The following is a 20,495-nucleotide window of genomic DNA, read 5'->3' on the forward strand; positions in this document are numbered from 1 at the left end:
CCACATCAACTTACGAGTATACTCCAACAAAAATTATCATTCTATCTTAATGCGTTCTTCAGATATTTGATTTTGAAAAAAAAACCGAAATACATCGCTCTTTGCTGTTTTGAGGTTATGTTAAACATTTAAAGGTAGTAATATTTAGATAATATAGCTACTTAAATCCTATGGTCTCATATCAAACAGCTTAATGCAGATTGAAGTGAGAAGTTGGTTAAATTTAAAACAGTTTTATACGTTTTTCTGAAAAAAATCATGTTTTTTTGTAAAATTTGGAGGTTAGAAAAAAATTGTCTTATAAATGTTTTTCTTGTATTCCACATCAACTTATGAGTATGCTTCAACAAAAATTATCATTCTATCTTAATCCGTTCTTCAGATATTTGATTTTGAAAAAAAAAAAAAAAAAAAATACCCCACTGGGCGCCGTACATAAGAACGAGCAGTCTTTTTTTCTTATATGTCTATGATTGCAATGAATATTTGAGAGCATTCCAAATGACGCGACAGTATCACGCAGTCCTATTTTAAACCAATACTAATGTGTCACGCGACACCCAAGCGTCGCGTCATTTGGAATACGTCATTTATGTCACCGAGTCCGTATGTATCACGGCATAACCGTCTGCTCACGACACGTTTGGGTCTTGGAGAAAATCCGCTGGAGCGCTGCTGGTCTTCATCCTCAGATCCTCATAGCGAATTCTTTTATATGTCTACATATATGAGCACCGTACCGCGTACGTAAGAACGATCACTACGATCAGTCTACATTTCTTATACTTTTATGCCCTCTACTCCTATACTCTGGTAATTCTCTCTCTTTGTGCTGTTGCCAGGGATGGGTAAATCTGGTCAGGAAGTATTTACGACATGTCACGTAGAAATTATGTAATTCGTGTAATAAATGACACGGGTTTTACAAAAGTGAGTTTTTGGTTATGGAAACCTAATAAAACATTCGTATATGCTCGTGTACTAACGCAAAACTTTTAGTTGCTTTTAAAAGAAGTATAAAATCGATTATACACTTTCAATACAACTCTTTCTCTGCCAAATAAGTACTGGTTCTGGGACAGTTAGGTGGACGTACGTCGCAGACGTGTCTCATTCAATTCTCGGATCCGAGGTGGCTACGCGAAGAGAAACGGTTAAATTCTTTACTTGGAGACGGATACATGAGAGATCCTAGCTCTGATGAAGGTTATTGAAGTCCTTTCACTTTTGAAAAACTTACGTCTCGATTTTTGAGAAAGGTTGAGACGTTAGCGTTGTTACTATTCTCTTAATGATATGTTGCGTAATTCACTAAATGTAATAAATTTATATTTGTGATATATCGTTAACATAATAAATGACGTGTCATAAATTGAGTTTACGACATGCCCATCCCTGGCTGTTGCCTAGTTGCAATCATAGACATAAAAAAAGTCGACTGCTCGTTCTTGTGTACGGCGCTAAAGTACAAGTAGAAGACACAACATCGAACATGGGTATCTATCTCTCTCGCACATTTCCACCTTTGGCAATGTGCGACAGGTATCCACGTTCGATGTTGTCTCTCCTTCTACTTGTGCTTCAGCGCTGTACATAAGAACGAGCTGTCTATTTTTCTGATATGTCTATGACTCTATATCTCAATGGTTGCACTTGGTAGGTCAAGCTGTCGAAATTGTTGAGAAACCTTTCAGTAAAAAGCTTATTTTGTAAGGCTAACTAGGCTAACCGAGTTGTTCCCGCTGTAAGTCATTTCGCCAATAACACAATGACCCAGGACGGCCAGTAAGTATTCTGACGGATACATTACGGTAGTGGTTGAAGTCTACCGATTAAACATTGCGACTAACAGTTGTACTTCTGTTTTATTTGGGAAAAACATCTATGACGCCAGACCACTGTTATTGTGAAGCATGGTCACGCGCCATGTTTGTGCTAACCAAAGATTAATTTATCTTCCAGACGCAAGCACTTGTTTCCTTTAATTGCTCTATGTAGAAAGGAAGTTGAAAACATGTAATGCATTATTAATGTCATTTATAATTGTTTGTTCAAAGTTTGGGGCATGCTCGATTACTGTACCGACAATTCTATGATAGTTATTGGTTTTACTTGCTGAGTGTTAATCAGAACGAATTTTCCTAAAGACAATCATGATTTAATAAATAAATGACCAACGGTTTTATGTCTCATTGAGAAACTTCTTTTACCCCCATGGACTCTAATGTACTGTTACCCAAAAAGTAAACTTGCTAATTATCAAGTATCTTGATAATGAAACCTGACCACTGTTAATTTATATTTATGTGACTATTCTCAAAAGGGGAACTCGATCTGATGAGACCTCAGTGAGCAAGGTGAAAAATTGTTAATGTGATGAATCAGTACGCTGGCCTACAGGCATGTTTCAAACAGCATAAACGAATTGTGGCAAACATTGTTATCTTATATGATGAAACGATAAAGAAGTCGTCTTGAGACTTAATTTTAGTTTTAAGGCGTGGTTGCAATTTATTATTAGTCGGGCTCCTACAGGCTCTTAGTAATCTCTTACTTTTCTGAAAATGCAGTTTTTGCTATAACTGCCACAATAATATTGATTTACTGCTTGTATGAAACTTCACCAACATTAATTTACATTTCAAATTTTCATTTTAAAAAACAACTGCTGTATTATTTAAAAATGTTAATTTCTTGTACTATTAATTTAATGTAATAATTTTAATGAATCATAACATTTTATCATCTTTGAGTCCTCAAGATACTTGACACCATGTCTAAGTTGAATTGAGGAAAACCTATCGTGCAGTTGATCATCTTCAATTTTTTTGTCCCTTTTACAAATAAGCTTATATCGTAAGTGCTGACCTTTAAAATATCCTTTTTATTGAGGATTTCACAATGCTTACGATTTTAGACACTATTAATAGAATGTTTTATCTAATTTATGTCGTTTTATTGTCAAACTTAGTCACATTACACCCATTTAAAACCAATTGATTTGAATATCAAGGAATTTATTGCAAAGAACTAAGGCCCCGGTCACGTGGAGAGCGTAACGCGTACCGCGTAACCATTTGAGCCCATGAGAGTGAGAGAGAGGTTCGCGTACTTTACCTCTCTTTCACTCTTATGGGCCCAAATGGTTACGCGGTACGTGTTACGCTCTCCATGTGCCCGCGGCCTAAGAATTTATTATTAACAGACCATAAAGCTTCATGTTAAACATGTGTTACCACGAAGTTAGACATGAAGATATTGTTGGACTCAGTTTTTCCATCATTGGGTTCAGAGCACCTTATGTGTTACTAAAGCCGGAATGTATATTTTTGTCAATGGTCAGCAGCTTACATGTAAGTCCTCACTCTAATAGCTTCATTGAACAAGTCAAGTCTTGTTGAAAACAAGAATAACCCAATAACCCAAGTCGTTTCTAGAGATATACTAACCTCACGACATGTGGTATTGAGAAAGACTTGTATAAAGATTAGCACAATTTATACAAATAGATCTATATTGAGCTGGACTTTATACAATGAGTGTTTGCTACACCCAATACATGTGAACCTGTTAATAATGTTTTTAAACATGATCTGTAATTACATTTTTTTTTTTCCATAGAAGTATACCACCATTAGTGATGTGGGCTCAAAGAATCAATAAGCTGTATATAACGATTTGCTTAGAAGACTGTAAAGATCCAACTATCGTCACCAAAGCTGATGAACTATATTTTAAGGGCATTAGTGGAACAGACAAGAAAATATACGAAGTAACTATAAATTTATTCAAAGAAATTGATCCAGAAAAGACAGAACAGTGTTTTCAAGGCAGACACATTGAATTAGTTTTATACAAAAAAGAAAGTGGACCTTTTTGGCCAAGACTTCCAAAAGAAATTGGAAAATTCCACTGGCTTAAAAATGATTTCAACAAGTGGCAGGATGAAGAAGAAAGTGATGATGAATACGGAAATGGCATGGGCCAAAGCTTAGAAGATGTAATGTAACATTTATACTTAAGTATAATTATATCAAATACAATTAATGAACAAAATATTTTTAGATGGTTCGACAAATGGGAGATCTTGGAGGCAAAGATAACAGTAAACCAAATTTTGATGATATAGTTCTGGATGAAGCAGATGGACAAGATAGTGATGATGGTGACATGCCAGATTTAGAGTAAAACAAAAATTTCCACACATCAATTTTATATAAGTGAAAAATCCTTTAATACTTTTTTACCTTGAATAATTAAAACAATAGTTGGTATTTATTACTTACATGTATCATTTCATGTAATTGTAGCTGACCCGATTTTTATAAAAGATTTTGAAATAGTTTGATTATTTAATTAAAATAAATTTAAACATAAAAAATAATAAAGTTACACTTTAAAGTGCAAAAGTACAACTTTTTCCTGAGTCCTACTTAGTTTCTTAGCTGAAAGTTCAAGTGGTGAGCCGAAAATTCAAATATATTAGCCCTTTATGTTGTATACAATTTTTCTTATACTTATCAGCATCAAATAAAATTATCTTCTAATTATTTGCATTGTACTTGATACCCTTACATTAAAACAAACGTCATAAGCAAAACATTGTTAGGAGGTACACAGACGAATTTTGTTTTCATACAAACTCGTTTAAATTTGAAGTATAAATTTGTTTTTGTGTCATTGTAAGTAAGAATAATATTAAGTGCCCAAGTTAATTTGATTTTAAAATATTAGAATGATGGTGTTTTAGCATGGTGAGTACACAAACATAAAATTGACTTTTCATGTGACACGTCACATTGAATTCGTTAAAGGATCTCTTCAAAAACTTGATGTAGTTTCCAGAAAAATATTTCAATACTAAAAATGTTCGAAAAAAATAAATATTGTACAGCAAAACTTTGAATTGAGTTGAAACCTTTTTGTGTATATTATAGTGTACTTGTGTACCAAGTACGTTCACTTACTTGAGTTAGGTATATATCGACTTGGAAATTCATTCTAATGTTATTTATGTTCCTATTACTGTTATGTCGGCATGGATTATTTTTTGAAATATTAAAATTTAATGTTTTATTGTACTGTCCAGATTATTGTGCATGTTATAATCATTAAAAACTATTCGATAAATAAAATAATATTGTACAAAAAAACTCAAGGGAAATTAAATTTCCATATTTATATCAAACCCAAGGGAGCATCCTCAAAAAATGAGACATTTGTGTAAACTGTCCCTGTAGTCAATGGTATAAATATATTTGTGGTGGTTGATATAAACTTTTGCGTGTCAACTTCAAATTTTTAGCTATTAGAGAATGCTGAAGCTTAATTTTTGAAAAAGGAAATTAAAAGGTATTCGTATTTATATGAGGTATAAAAAAATTTGTAAGAATACATATATCAATGGAAGTTTATTTTTGTTTAACCAAATTACATAAACTTTATTATATTTAGATTTGAGATCCATGAACTTATTCTTTAAGATTTTGTGGTCATTACAGCAAATCACTGATAAAATTCATCCAACAGAATAAGATGCACCTCTAAGAGTTAAATATCCAGCAGTAATATTCATTGGCAGATTTCTAATTGTTGTAAATTCATCTGTATTAGCGTAATTGAGCTTAGTTAGAGGATCTGTATAACTTGCCTACAAAAAAAAATTAAAATTTTAGTTCTTTATTAGTTCATATTTTGTGGCAGAAGTTATTGATAGAGAAATATTGGCGGAACGTCTATTAATGTGTGAGCTGAAAATTATTGTGAGGAGGGAGGCATGGCCATACGGAAAATGATGGACGTATTAGACGAATAGAAAATCCCCTGAAATAAAAAGTTGATGCTCGAAGGGTCGTTTTTGATATTATACGTAATTCAATGCGTAGATTACGATAAAAACACTTAGAACATTGAAAACTCTCTTGGGAGCCGTAAAAACAGCGTTTAAAACTTATTTTGCTAATATCTCGTAAACGGTAGAAGATCGAACAAAAATAAAAATACCAGCGTGTAGAGCGGAAAATTTCCTATCGATTTGGTATTTTACTTTTGTTCGGTCTCGCTGAAAATTTTGAGGTAAAAATTGTTGAAGGTATTTTTTCCTCAATGCAATAGGAGAAAGTAAAACAGGAGATACACTGTGTGTCGAAGCCGATCAGCCGGAGAATCGTGGAGAAGGGGGAGAGGATCAGAGCTATATAGCTATAGCTATAAAAGAGCGCGCGGTGGCTCAGTCGGCTAGGTCGTGGATTGGCACGCGGGAGACCGTGGTTCGATTCCCAGCCAGTGCGACATTTTCGGAAAAGTACCTCTGTGATTTTTCACATGTGCTTTTTTACCACGCAATGCTCCTCGAGGGTTTAGGCGACCTTCTCGCAGCAAAATTGCCTAATTCCCCCTAACCCCCGCCCAGTAATGGGAGGCCTCCCATCCCTCTTCCCTTCCTTCTCCAAAGTGCTAAGTGCCCTGTGTAGTGCCCTTTATAGGAGCCGGACGTAAAGCACTATAATATATAAAAAAAAAAAGCTATAGCTATATATGTATGCTTGAGGCGTTTTTAGATCGACTGACGGCCAAAATTTGATTTTTGGCTTTTCAGTCAGAAAATTTATAAGTCGTACGATTGCATTAATAACGGAAAAAAAATTGTTCCCCCCAATTTTTTTTTTTTTTACGTTTTCAACAATTCTGTATTAAATAGACATAATCAATTTTTTTTTTTTTAAATTATATTTGCTTATCGCTATGAATTAATTATTTAAAAAATTACCCTGAAATTGTTGCGTGCACGTGTACTATAGCTTACAAAACTGTAATAGAAGAAATAGTATGTAAAACTGTTTTATTTATTAACAAATTAATTTGTATTAAAAATATATGTAACATAAATACACTATATTAATTGGTCTTCATTTTATTCAAACGTTACCGTCTAACGAGATTAAAAGTATATAACGACTCCGACTATGTTCATCAGTGTATATATCTATATATAGCAAGGAGCAGCCGACGATCGTTAGAGCACACAACTACTTATTCCCGCGCTCTCTGTCTCACTTTCTCCTATGGTGTTGGCGCCTACATTCGTGACGCATTCAAGACCACCATCCTTGCAGGCTCAGATCCAGACTTCGATAATACACCAGAATTTCTCATACTCGAATTATCTATAGCTGCCCACAAAACTCTACTAGCCATAGTCTACCGCCGCCCTTCAGCTGCTTTACCACACCAGCTCTTCGACATACTCTCTGATCATCTGCCTGCCTACTCAAATATTATCATCACAGGAGACTTCAACATTAACATGCTCACGTCGTCCTTCTCATCCCAGATTTTAACCACAAAGATCGCTGAAAGCTCACTCCATCTCGTTCCATCCAATCCGACACACATCGCCTTTTATCGTAACAACCCATCTCATACCTGGATAGACCTCTTCATCATTAAAGACCCCTCCGCACTTATTCACCATCAACAGTCCACATCACCATTCATCGCCGACCATGACTGGATTGAAGTTGCCCTCCATTATATTCAGATTCCACCCATCTCAAAAATCATTACAGCGCGTAACCTCAAGCATATCAACACTGAAGCACTCTCTTCCCGTATCATTGCCTCCTTGACATCTCTGACCACGCTCACTAACGACTTAAGTCCTGACTCACTGGACGACATCACGGAGCGCTTTTCGGCGGCGGTACTTGGAGCGTTCGACGGTCTTGCACCAATTAGGAAGATCACCCTCTCGTCCCGAAGAAAGCCATGGGTTACTCCGCAAATAAGATCCATGATGTTGGCAAGAGATCGCGCATACCGTGACGCCCGGCGCTCGGGGCTGCCGTCTGAAATACAGATTTATCGCCGTCTCCGCAGCGGGGTCTCAAACACCCTGTCCACAGCCAAAAACTCTTACTTCGCCCATCTCATCAACTCATCTTCAAATCCGAAAGAGAAATGGTCCACCCTTCGTAAACTCAATTTCACGAGCCCTACCCTACCAACGCCTACCCAGATTTTTTCCCCAGACACACTCATCTCCACATACACCTTGGTAACAGCTTCAACAACACCGCTCACCCAAAATGATTTACATGAACTTCTTGCTGACGCCCCGTCATCAGAATCCGTTTCACCCCCTTTCAGTTTCAAGCCCACATCGTCAGAGGAAGTTCATCAATCAATCACCTCATCGTCGTCAAAGGCAGTGGGTCATGATGGTCTGTCTAATAAAATGCTACGTCTCTATCTCATAGTCACTCTACCATTCCTTACCCTTTTATTCAATAGTCTCATTCAGCTCTCGCATTTTCTCTCTTTGTGGAAGAGGGTCCTACTCCTCCCTCTGGCTAAGACGCGTCAACTTATCTCACCCTGCGACACCCGCCCCATAGCTTCCCTCTGTGAAATCTCCAAGGCCTTCGAACGCATCTTATTTTGACAGCTTTCTGACCATATCTCGGATACTAATGCATTAAACGCTTGTCAGTCCGGCTTCAGGAGGGGACATAGCACTCAGTCCGCCCTCCTTGGCGTGACTGAAGATATAAGAGAGGCGATAAATCGTCTGATAGATCACGATTTTGGTCTTACTTGATTTTTCAAAAGCCTTCGATACAGTTCCCCATCTGAAGCTTTTAAATAAACTTAAAAGTTACAACCTCTCCAGCAGCGCCTTAGCTTTAATCCATAGTTATCTCCTTAACCGTCACGAGGCCATTGGGGGAGGGGATGGGGACGCTGTCTCTGGCTGGTGCTCCGCTCCTGCGGGCGTGCCCCAGGGCAGTGTCCTTGGCCCTCTCCTTTTTTCACTGTACATAAACGACATCCCGGCCTCCCTTTCTCACACAAACCACATGATTTATGCCGATGACACCCAACTTTACCTCCACTGTTCATTCGCCTCCATAAATCAGTACATTGCTCGCCTGAATCGCGACCTTGAATCGGTGGCATCTTGGGCCCACCAAAACGGCCTTCAACTTAACCCACTAAAGTCTAGGGCCATGATACTGGGCAGCCTTGCCTACATCACTCGTCTCGACCTATCATCTCTCATCCCCATCCACATCCATGGTGTACAGATCCCCGTTGTGGAGAGGGCTACGAATCTGGGGGTCGTCTTCACGCCAACAGTACACTGGTCTCCTCAAATAAGTAGAATTAATCAGAGAGTGCATCAAACACTGCGATCACTCAGATTTCATAGACATGCCCTGTCACGTAGCCTCAGAAAGTCGCTCGTCGAGACCCTCATCTTTCCCCATCTAGACTATGCCTCATCTATATTCTTCAACCTTGACACAACTAGGAATTTAAAAATGCAACGGGCTATTAACGCCTGTGTCCGCTTTGTAGTGGGCTCGATACCGAGAATTGCACACGTCACACCTTGGAGACTACAGTTGGGCTGGCTCTCGGCGCGACGGAGACGGGAGTACCATCTGGGGTGTCTGGCTTTCAACGTCATTCGTCATCAATGCCCCGCCTATCTCGCAAATCGTTTTCGCCCTGCATCTCAAACAGCCTCAACTCAACGCAACCTACGTCGCCCTCATCCCATCCTCATAGTCCCACCCTCCCGCACCAGAGCTCGTGATGATGCGTTTCACATTCAAGCCTCAGACCTTTTAAACTCACTTGCACCCATAAACCTTAGCGATTACACCTACCAGACCTTCAAAGCCATGCTATGGGAAACTCTTCTGCGGCGCGATCAGAGCGAGTGGGACGAGCGCGTGGAGCGTGAGTGCATAGCCCTGCAGGCCCAGCCTGTCGGGCCCTCTGTTAGTGCGGGCGGCCCGATGGTGTAGCCAGCCCTCCACTACACACATACACCTCATAACCAGATACCTCGAGCACTGCATTATTCACCCGCTTTGTTACGCGCCATTCTTCATTTCAACTCCCACTTGCACCGCACCAAACGTCATACCAAGCAATCTGTTACTTTGCACCAACTTTGGCACGCGACATTCTCATCCCATAAACATCCTTATCTTACACTCGCTTTCCACACAATCTGCACTCACCAGCCTTTCTCTCGCCACTACAAAATGATCATCTTGCCTTCTCTAGCCATCACAATTTAAACCTGCATTGCCCTCCACTCGAACTATTCCATCGCGTTAAAGACTTCCTTCATTATTTCTTTTATCTTTCTTTTCAGCCTCACTGCCTTCCTAAACCATCAAAAGCACTCACCCAGCCATACCTCTGCCTGCTATTTTAATTTAATTTTATTTTTTGCTTTTAATAAATAAGTTTTAGTGTTACCATCAGTACTTAATCTTAAGCGAACATTCTGCTGTAAACCTTAGTTTTTAAGTTTTAGTTTATAATTTGCATAACATTTGTAATTCAATTTGGCCAGATGGGGATCCTCCCCGAGGCGTAATAAACTTCTAAACACTCTAAACACTCTATAGCATTGAGGAAAAAATACCTTCAATAATTTTTACCTCGAAATTTTCAGCGAGACCGAAAAAAAGTAAAATACCAAATCGGTAGGAAATTTTCCGCTCTACACGCTGGTATTTCTATTTTCGTTCGATCTTCTACCGTTCACGAGATATTAGCAAAATAAGTTTTAAACGCTGTTTTTACGGCTCCCAAGAGAGTTTTCAATGTTCTAAGTGTTTTTATCGTAATCTACGCATTGAATTACGTATAATATCAAAAACGACCCTTCGAGCATCAACTTTTTATTTCAGGGGATTTTCTATTCGTCTATATTCCAAATGATGCGACACATCAGTATTGGTTTTAAATAGGAATGCGTGACACTGTCGCGTCATTTGGAATGCTCTCATAGTACACAGTTATACATTCTTGAGGAATCAGATTGACCGACCGACTCCAAAAAAAAAGTACCCAATGTCAAGTCTTTTTTTTTAAATTCGTCATACAATGGTTCACAAATAGTTGGTAAATCGGTAGGATTTTTGAAGCTCAAATCCCATTCACAAAAAAACCTCATTATTTAATGAAAATTTTTGTCCAGAGTGGGATTTGAACACTGGCCATCAAGATCTGCAGTCACGTTCTTATGATAAAAAAAGGTTCAATTATAATGAATGAAGTTTTTTTTATAAAAAAATCTATACGAAGTCAGTAATGAGTATTTACAAGCTATTGTATTAAGTAGTTCCGAGCCAATGCAGAGGCCGTATTCCTGGCCCTTTATTGGAGCATGTAAACAAACATTAAAGAGCTTTGAGCATTGTAGGCATTCAAGTTCGAAATGTCTGTGCCATGAAAATCCGAAATAATACTTTGAACTAATAAACTTTGCCCAACAATGCTAAACCTCTGCCTAACATTACCTAATTTTGTCTAACGCTAGTAAGGCTGCAGTCACATGGAGCGCAATAGCGGCTGTGTTAAGTCTATTGCGCTGCAGGATATCCCTATTGCACGGCGCAATAGACTTAACACAGCCGCTTATGGAGACAATTCTATCCTGCTCGCTCTATTGCGCTCCATGGGTGTAATCCGCAATCGCCGCCAGCAGTTACATGTGTAAGACGTGACAACGTTGCGTGGTTGGGGGGCGCTACTGTCGATTTACTGGTGATGTGATCCGCAATCCCGCCAGCAGTAAAGCAGACAACGTCGGTCTACTTACTCTTTTTCGTGACATTTTTGCTGTGATCCCGCGCAATCGCGCTAGCAGTAAAGCTGTTATTTCCATTTTTCTTTTTGGCACTTGAAACTATTTTTTTTGGTCTGCGTGTTTGTTTACGTCTAGCACAATATGCTTTGTTTACAATCAAAAAATGTCACGAAAAAGAGCAAGTAGACCGACGTCGTCTGCTTTACTGCTGGCGGGATTGCGGATCACATCACCAGTAAATCGACAGTAGCGCCCCTAACCACGCAACGTTGTGACGTCTTACATATGTAACTGCTGGCGGCGATCGCGGATTACACCCAATGTGACGGTGGCCTAATGGAGAAATTCCCATCCTGCTCGCTCTATTGCGCTCCATGTGACTGCGGCCTAATACTGCCAAACTTTGGCGATCCGGACATTGAGAAATGCGAAGCAACGTTTATAAACCACGAGCCAAGGCCCGAGGGTGGTCAAAAATATAACCAGCCGCGACTCATAAAAGTGTTAAGAAACCTCATAATTTGTGGAGATTCGAAATATTTTTAGCATATTTCATTTTGGTGAAGAGTTGTGGTAATTGAAGTAGTGTCGTGTGATCGATTATGAGTAAGTTATTTTTGTAGTCGGTTGGTCCAATTCCTCAAGAATGTAAACCTATCCCGACAAGAACGTGATCCGAAAACTAAGACCAGGGCCTGGGCAGGCTTAAATAAAGAGTTTATCACAGTGTAATGAATTTGACCGCAGGCTATGAACAGGGCCTGGTCAGGGTATATGTATGTATGTATACTAATGTAAATCTACTGTACAGTACGACAGTAGGGGTTATGGTCAGTATATATGTATAATCAACGATTTTGGATCAAAAATGACGATAAATAACTCGCAGAGTCTACTTATTCCCACGTATATCCACGTAATTACGAAAATTATGTGAATATACGCATGCGCCTCGCTCTGAAAAGAAAATAAACTTGGATCCTATAAGTACCGACAGTAGAACTGCCGACCGCGCATGCGTTTATCTGCTTATATCCACGTAATGTAATTAGACACTGCGTAAATAATTTTAGCAAATAATAAGGAAAAATCTTATACGCAGATTATTGCTGCTTTATTAAACACTGTTTAGTGACATACAATGTTTAATTTTGAGAAACCTACAAGAAAGTGATCATTGAATTTTTGCAAATTAAATCTTTTTTATTTTTACATCATTATCACTGTAGCTACAAACTCAGGAATACTGTCTTAATCAGATTGTTCATAAGTAATTCACTTGAAAAGCAGTCTTACGTTGGTCATTTGTTTCTCTTGTATTCGTACTTGTAGTAATCATAACAAGTATATTAAGCTTAATTTTTTTTTCTCAAAATTTGCGCACTCTTTGAATTTTTTCTGTAAGTCGTTCAACTTCTCTCGCTCAAATTTTGTTTAATGTATAGATAGAAACGATTGAAGAAGCATAAACAAACGGACGATTAATTAATAGAAGCGTGTGTGTGTGTGTGCACGTATACATGTGCATGTGTATGTATGTGTCACATCTCGAAAGGTTATAAGGTATACCTATATACATATTCCATCACCAGGGGTCTGATCGGGGCATTCGATATCTTGCTTAAGTAAGTAGTTTTTTCGATAATCCCTATAAAATAACAATAATGCGCATGCGTAGTTTAGGGATTATCGAAAAAACTGCTTACTTGAGCGAGATATCGAATGCCCCGATCAGACCCCAGGACCTGGCCATACCCTTTCGATAAACCCATTATAATACTGGCCAGGGCCTGGTGTTCAACTACGACCGTCTAGCGGTCATTTTTTGACGGGTATATTCATTGTGGGTACGTTTTTTTGCCATACGGTCGTTTAGTCGGACAGTCTAGTTCCTCAATCATGTACATCTATATACATAGCAAATATAGATATACTTTCTTGATGAATGGGAATACATTTTTTGGAAATTCAATAACTCACATTGTATTACATTTAGAGCTTAAATCTTAACACAAGACAGATATTGTAGTCCTTATTATCCACACAAAACTTCAGCGTAATCAGTTTTAAACTTTTCGCGAACCGCAGCAAAAATCGAAAAAAGGTCCTCTCAAAAAATGTCCATAAAAAAGTTGTTAGCCAACATACGTATATTTTTTAAACGTATTTTACTTCTTTTATATTTACTCTACAGCTATCTAAAATGCCATTCAATCTTAGAAATTAAAAGTATCTAAAAAATTGATTGCAAAAAAAGCACATTTTGTATTGAACGTGCTTTAGGAAAACATGCATGCGGAAAGTGCGCTAGGCTTCCAGCGGCGGCTACTTGAGCCGCCAATTCTCCTGACTGGAGAGCAAAAAGCCGTTTTTTGCAATCAATTTCCAAGATACTTCTACGTATAACTTATTTACTCTACAACTATCTTAAATGCCGTTCATTTGTGCCAATTAGAAGTACCTATGTTGGCCAACAACTTTTTTATGGCCATTTTTTGAGAAGACCTTTTTTTGGTTTTTGCTGCGGTTCGCGAAAAGTTTATAACTGATTAAGCTGAAGTTTTGTGTGGATAATAAGGACTACGATACCTGTCTTGTGTTAAGATTTCTGCTCTCAATGTGACTTATTAAATTTCCAAAAAATGGCTAAAAATGGCAGTTTTTTGGGATTTGCGAAAAAACAGCTGAACTGATCTGTACCCAACGTGGCTCCTTTTGTTTGTCTTAAAATTGCACATCTTTTAAACCACAGGGTTTAACTATAGGATGCGATGTAAGTACAACACTATTCATTAAACAATTGTAGATATTAGAACATTCGTCATTTGAGATCCAATTTTTAGGAATGTTCAAAGTTTTTATTTCCCCTTCTCCAATTTTTAATAATAATTTTGAAAATCCTTTATCATTAGAACGAATATTGATTTCTAATTTTAAAATTTAAAATGAGTTCCATGAAAATTAAGATTTAATAGTTTGTTTAAGTATAATTTTTCTATAACCGTTTTTTATCGCTGGGAGAATCTGACGAAAATCACTTCCTAAAATAATTAATTTTCCATAATATTTTTTAGTATTACATAAATCTCTTAACGTTCTGTCTACTATTTCCAATGCTCTTTTTGAAATCGTTCAAGCCTCATCCCAAATAATTAAATCAACTTCTCTTAATTTTTTTTTATCTGACTCGAATTCTAAAAATGCACTCTATACATTATTAAGATCTAAAGGAAGTCTAAAAGTTCTATGACTGGTTATCCTCTTTGCAAGCAAAATTGATGCTATGCCAGTCCATGCCATTGACATGATTTTTTTATTTTGAGAAATAAAAAAGTAAATCAACGTTTTATATAAATAAGTTTTTCCTGACCCTCCAGGACCATCTATAAAGGAAATTTCATTTTTTTGTTCGCAAGTAATATGAAATATATTATTCTGGTCATTATTGAAACTTTTATACATCGAGTTGAACAGTTTTCTACTGAAACGTATTTCATCATCCATATCTTCTTTTTCACTCTCCATTTTTTTTTGTGTAGGTAAATTAAAGTATCCACATAATTTTTTTAAAAAAACTCTCAACGCACCACAATAGTACCTTCTGCGTGGTGTGGAAATTTACTGATAAATATATAAAAATGCTTAACGATGTAGATCAAAAACTCTTCTTCACGAAATTCTGGGCACCAACCTCTGCCCACTAACAGATGAAATTTAAAGACTCTCCTTTTAAGTTAGAACAGTAGGGGGTTGGCGTGCGGAGCGCGCACAGGGACGAAACCCCACTAATATTTTTACACACACACACACACACACACACACACACACACACACATATATATATATATATATATATATATATGTGTGTGTGTGTGTGTGTGTGTGTGTGTGTGTGTGTACATTTTTTTCTGCTCTGGCTGACGTCACCAACTTTCAAACGCCAAAATAATAGTTTTATACTTGTTGGATCACAATAATTTGTTCTATTATTTATTATTTATTTATTTATTTTACTTACACACCCCACTGGGGTTGGTAAGGAAGAACGGGTTTACAAATCAAGTACCTGTTGTCTTTTTACAATTATTTTAACTTTAACTTACTCTAATAACTTCTACTTTCAAGTAATTTAATTATAATTTTTGGTTTCGTAGACCATGTCTAACCTTAACCTATCTTTTGACTGTCACTAATCACAAATTGTTCTCTTTACCTATACTTAAACTTTACTTATACTTTACTTTACTTTATTTTATCTATTCTCACTTTACTTAATTCGAATCTTGTTTTAACGCCGATACAAAAAACTCAGATGTTCCAAAATTAAAAATTTACAAACAAAATTAAAACAGAAAATTCAGAAAATTGTAAAGATCCAAATACTTGAATATTCAAGATTAGATAATTTAAAACTTACAACTAAATTACTGTTCGTTATCACAAAAATTCTAAACTTATACAGCACTTATTTAGGCACTTATTAAAATAATCAAAATTCTTCTCTCAGACCATTACATACTAACTAAATTCTGTTAACACTTTTTCACTAGTCTCTGCATGACTGACCACTGACTTAAGCGCTGACTACCACTTTTTCCTCACGCCCTTAGCCACTTCCAACCACTTCAGACTTCACTTCCACTCGCCTCTGTCGTGTATGTCTCTGCTCACTTTAGGACACCTCTCATCACTAGCCCTATATTGTTCTGTTCAGCCTGTTGCCACTGCCCTCCTTTCTGTCCTCTCTTCTCGCTCCTTGCTTTCCCTGCTCCTCTCTCCTTGGGCGAGCCTCTTCCGTTTGTCTCCCAGTTATACCTTCAAGCTTTCCTTTTGCACTTCTTACTTCTTGCTTCTTCACTATCTCCTTGATATCTTTCTCCACATCCCATGCCCAGGTCTTCCAGAATTTCTCTTCCTCCTCGAGCCATTCTAACCTTTCTTTAATTCCTGACAGCTTCTTGTTTATTTTCAGTGCATCCGTCTCTCTATTTTTCTCCAATCTCTGCAGCCTTTCCTCGACGATCTTCCTCTCCCTTTCTCTCGCTTTTTCTATGTTCGCAGCAAATGCTTTGACTCGAAACAGCTCTCTTTCCACCTCTCTCATCCACTTGCCTAGATCGCCTTTCTCATCTTTCTCCAGCATCTTCTTGATCTCCTTCTTTCTTTCTCTTTCTCAGCTTGCTTGCCCGTTCATTCTTACTTGTCTACTTTACTCTCGTTCTGCACACCTGCTTGACCTGTTACTCTGCGGTTCTCTTACCACGTGCTTTTGCTGGTCGGCTCATGACTTCTTCCTGCTCTCTTCTCCTCTTTATATAGGTCTGTTCCGCTCTGCTTCTTCCTGTATCGAATCACTGCTCTTTTCTTCACCCCTGTGGTTGGAATCGCCCTCCTTACTTTCCTCGCTGGGCTGAACTTCCTTATCCTGCGTAGTGCTCCCTAGCACCTGCCTTCTCCTCCTCTCTATCTCTTTAAGAATCAGAAGGCCTCTTCTCTTCTCCTCTAAAGCTTCTTTGACTGTATAGCCAGACTTGTATTTTTCACAATACTGTACTACGTGCTGTATTGACTGCCTCCTTGTTACATAGCCTGCATTGTTTTTTTCTCTCTTCTATTTAGTGCTGTCTGTTTTTTACCTCATTACCACATCTAAACCTTGCAATCATTATTTTATCCTTTGCCTCTAGGTGTGACCTTGCATATTCGAGCATGTCTTTTGATTCCGTTAGTAACTCTTTATAGAATGTATTGTATCTCAACTCCTCTATCTTTTTCCTTCTCTGTATCTTTTTTTCATCTTCGAGGTTTCTTTCTACCTGTATGCACAGCCTTCTCTTCTAAGCTCTTCTACATCTTCGTTGCTTTTCAGAATCCTCTCCAGCGTTTCTCTTCTCAGTTTCATCCTGCTTGCGTGTGTGACCCTGCTCTCTCCTTCTCTTTGATACATTCTTTAACTAGTTGTTTTTCTGAATTCCTCGCTTTCTCTTCGTACCTTACTGCTCTTACTGTTGCTTTGCCTCTGCAGCTCCTTTGTTTTGTCTCCTCCTGTAATATGTAATTGGGCGTGTTCCTATCCAACCTTAAAATCCACTTTGCATATTTCCTTCTGGGCCCCTCCATACCGTCTTCCTCTTTGTAGCCCCATATCTTTGCTCCAAATAGTTCTATACTCTCTACCAATGCATCATATATCCTGTATCTTTTTCCTAGGTCTTCTCTGAAGATTCTCTCTCCAATCCTCCAGGTCTTTTTCATAGCTACCATTGCCTTTTTCTTTCTCTCTCTCAGATGTTTGACTGCCTTGCCATTCTTTTGTAAGACATAGCCTAAGTATTTAAATTCTCCCACTTCCTTTATCAGTTCATCATTCCACTTCCATATTCTACTTGCTTTTCTCTTGGATTTCTCAAACACCATTATTTTTGTCTTTCCAATTGTTAAAAGTGGCCTTTGGGGGTGGGCGACTTTGAACAAGGGGGGTGTAGTTGGAAGAGATTGGAGTTACTCTTAAGTGTCTCAAGCCTTCCCTTTAAGTTAAATAACGATGGTGATACTAGGTCCGATGTTGGCGTAGTGGTTTCGTTTCATTCCTCGGAATCCAACTCATCGGAGAGATGTGGCGTTTGAGCAGTGATGCGTAGAGGCTTCGATAGGTTGATCGCCAGGTTGACCAGTAGGTGTTTGTTGTTGTTATTTTTTTTTTTTTTTTGAGGGAAAAAAAAAAGGTGTAGACAAGTGTTTTATATTGGTACAGTGATATTTATTGAATATGTACTTTAAGCAATTAGAGTGGCTTAGGAGATATGCAATACACGTATTTGCATATCTCGGATCGATATCTATCAGTCGTCACACAGTCCTTCTTATATACTTTAAGTCGCTTTCTTACTTGCGATTTTGGTCACCACCTGGCGAGTGATAGGTGGTACTATCAAGTACTAGTTGGAAGTCGGTGCTGCGCGCGAAATTTAAAAATTCAAATTTATGTAGAAACGATCTAATTTAAGAAAAATGATTATTTTAATATACGATAATTAATAAAATAATGCCCCGGATGGTAACACAAAGCTTACTGTTAGGGCCTTCATCTGTGTATATATTCTGAACTGCTTCAGCATATCTCTCATGCTCTCCTCGTCTTCAGCCAGTAGCACTATGTCATCTGCGTATATTATTGTTCTAACCTTTTGCTTACCTATGACTATACCTCCTACTCTTTTGCTTTCTAGAAACTCTTCTAGGTCTGCTATATATATACTAATTTTAGCTTCCAAACTGGTCGGCAAATTTCTTATCGTCTTAATTACTTCTTCCCGCGTAAAAGGGTCCTCTGTCGCGGCTCCTCCAATTCCTGTTTCTCCCTCATCTGCTAGTTTCTCTGTCGTTCTACTCTCTTTGCCTCCCAACCTTCTGGAAAAGTGTTCCTTCCAAGTATTTAAATCGATCTCTCTGCATACCTCCGGTCTCTCTCTTCTGTATTTGTTCATGTACTGCCATGCCTCCTTTTCTGTCTATATCTGTCTGATCTTGTTCAACTCTTCTGCCTTATATATTTCTTTCTTTTCTGCGTACCAACTCCTTTATTCTCTCTTTCTTGTCCTGTATTCTTCTTGGTTCAGCTCACCTTTTCTCAAGTCCCTCAAGGTTTTTCTGAGCATTCTCTTCTGTTGGCCCCACTCTTTGTCATGTCATGGTCTTTTCCCTAATGCCACCTGTTTCACCACCTTCTCTACTTTGGGTATGGCTTGTTCAACCTTGTCCAATGTTTCTTGCATCCTTTTGTCATTGTTACTTTCTTGTGTCTTCCAGTTTTCACACTTCTTATGATAGGTCTCTGTAAGCTCTTCATTCCATAACCTCTCCTTCACAACCCTACCTGACGTTGAGTCCCCCTCCTTTGCCACCTCATCCATTGGCTGAACTGTCCTTATTTCTGCAACCAGCGGAAGGTGATCAGAGTCGGCTCTTATTCCTATTGTAAACTTCTCAAGTTTCCCCCCCCCCCTCTGGGTTAGTTATAATGTAGTCAATCGTGCTGCGGCCACTCTCCCCTATATATGTATATTCTCCAGTCTCTTCTCCTGTCCCATTCATTATTGCCCATCCTCTTTCTTCCAATTCATTCACCAGGGTCTTTCCCTCACTATTCACTACACTGTCTTTTGCTTTCCTGATTATTGTCTTACCTTCTGAATCTAGCGGGCCCCCCAAGCTGCCTGTCCTCGCGTTCCAGTCACCTCCGATCAGAAGCTTCCGTCCTTGTTCCCATTCATCCTCTTCTAGTGTTCTCATCGATTCTTTCACCCCCTGGCTGTACACTAATATTATTTTCCACTTTCCACTTTCCACTGACCCTGTCCAACCTAGCACTTTACTTCCCACAAATTCACAGATTTCACTTTTCACCAAACTCATTTTCCTTACCCCGTATAACATGCCACCGCTCGCTTTCCCTTTCTTATGCTCTCTGACTGCTTCTGTATGCCACCATTCAAAGTTCCTGCTTAGCTTGCTCTTCAGTTTGCTCTACTCTTTTGCTTCCGTCCAAGTTTCTGTTAGCCCCACCACGTCAAACTCCTCTATATATCTCAAAAAATTATTGTCTTTATTTTCTAAGCCAGCCACATTCCAGAAATACACCCTGACTCTTCTCCTCCCTCTCCCCCTATTTCCTATGTTCTCTTCTCTGACTCTCTTTCTTCTGCTCTCAGACAACTGGCTCCTTCATCCCATCTGAAACACTTGTCTCCTAAACAGCATTTTATGTAACCGACCTTTGTCTTGAGACCTTCGTCTCTCTTCTCTCTTGCTACATCTCTTATGTGTTTCTGGATCTCTCTCTCTCTCTTTCTGTTAGATCATCGTCTATGTATACTCC

At 38.4% G+C, this 20,495-nt stretch overlaps 2 protein-coding genes across 2 annotated transcripts in view; one reads left to right on the forward strand and one right to left on the reverse strand.

Annotated features, from left to right (window-relative positions):
- Positions 1-1,621: 1,621 nt before the first annotated feature.
- p23 (cytosolic prostaglandin E synthase) lies at positions 1,622-4,323 on the forward strand. The gene is made up of 3 exons (XM_014363311.2): positions 1,622-1,785; positions 3,622-4,000; positions 4,066-4,323. The coding sequence occupies exons 1-3, from the start codon at positions 1,769-1,771 to the stop codon at positions 4,186-4,188; spliced, it is 519 nt and encodes a 172-aa protein (XP_014218797.2). The 5' UTR covers positions 1,622-1,768; the 3' UTR covers positions 4,189-4,323.
- Positions 4,324-5,429: 1,106 nt separating this feature from the next.
- LOC106644599 (INO80 complex subunit C) overlaps positions 5,430-20,495 on the reverse strand; it is a 124,601-nt gene continuing 109,535 nt past the window's right edge. The window contains exon 3 of the mRNA XM_089595297.1: positions 5,430-5,650. Coding sequence (XP_089451423.1) covers positions 5,519-5,650 — 132 coding nt within the window. The 3' untranslated portion in view covers positions 5,430-5,518. The remainder of the gene's footprint in view (positions 5,651-20,495) is intronic.

Source organism: Copidosoma floridanum, unplaced genomic scaffold, assembly GCF_036245765.1.
Source record: "Copidosoma floridanum isolate Cflo_tuat_1 unplaced genomic scaffold, Cflo_Japanese_pri ptg000002l, whole genome shotgun sequence".
Classification (NCBI taxonomy): Eukaryota; Metazoa; Arthropoda; class Insecta; order Hymenoptera; family Encyrtidae; genus Copidosoma; species Copidosoma floridanum.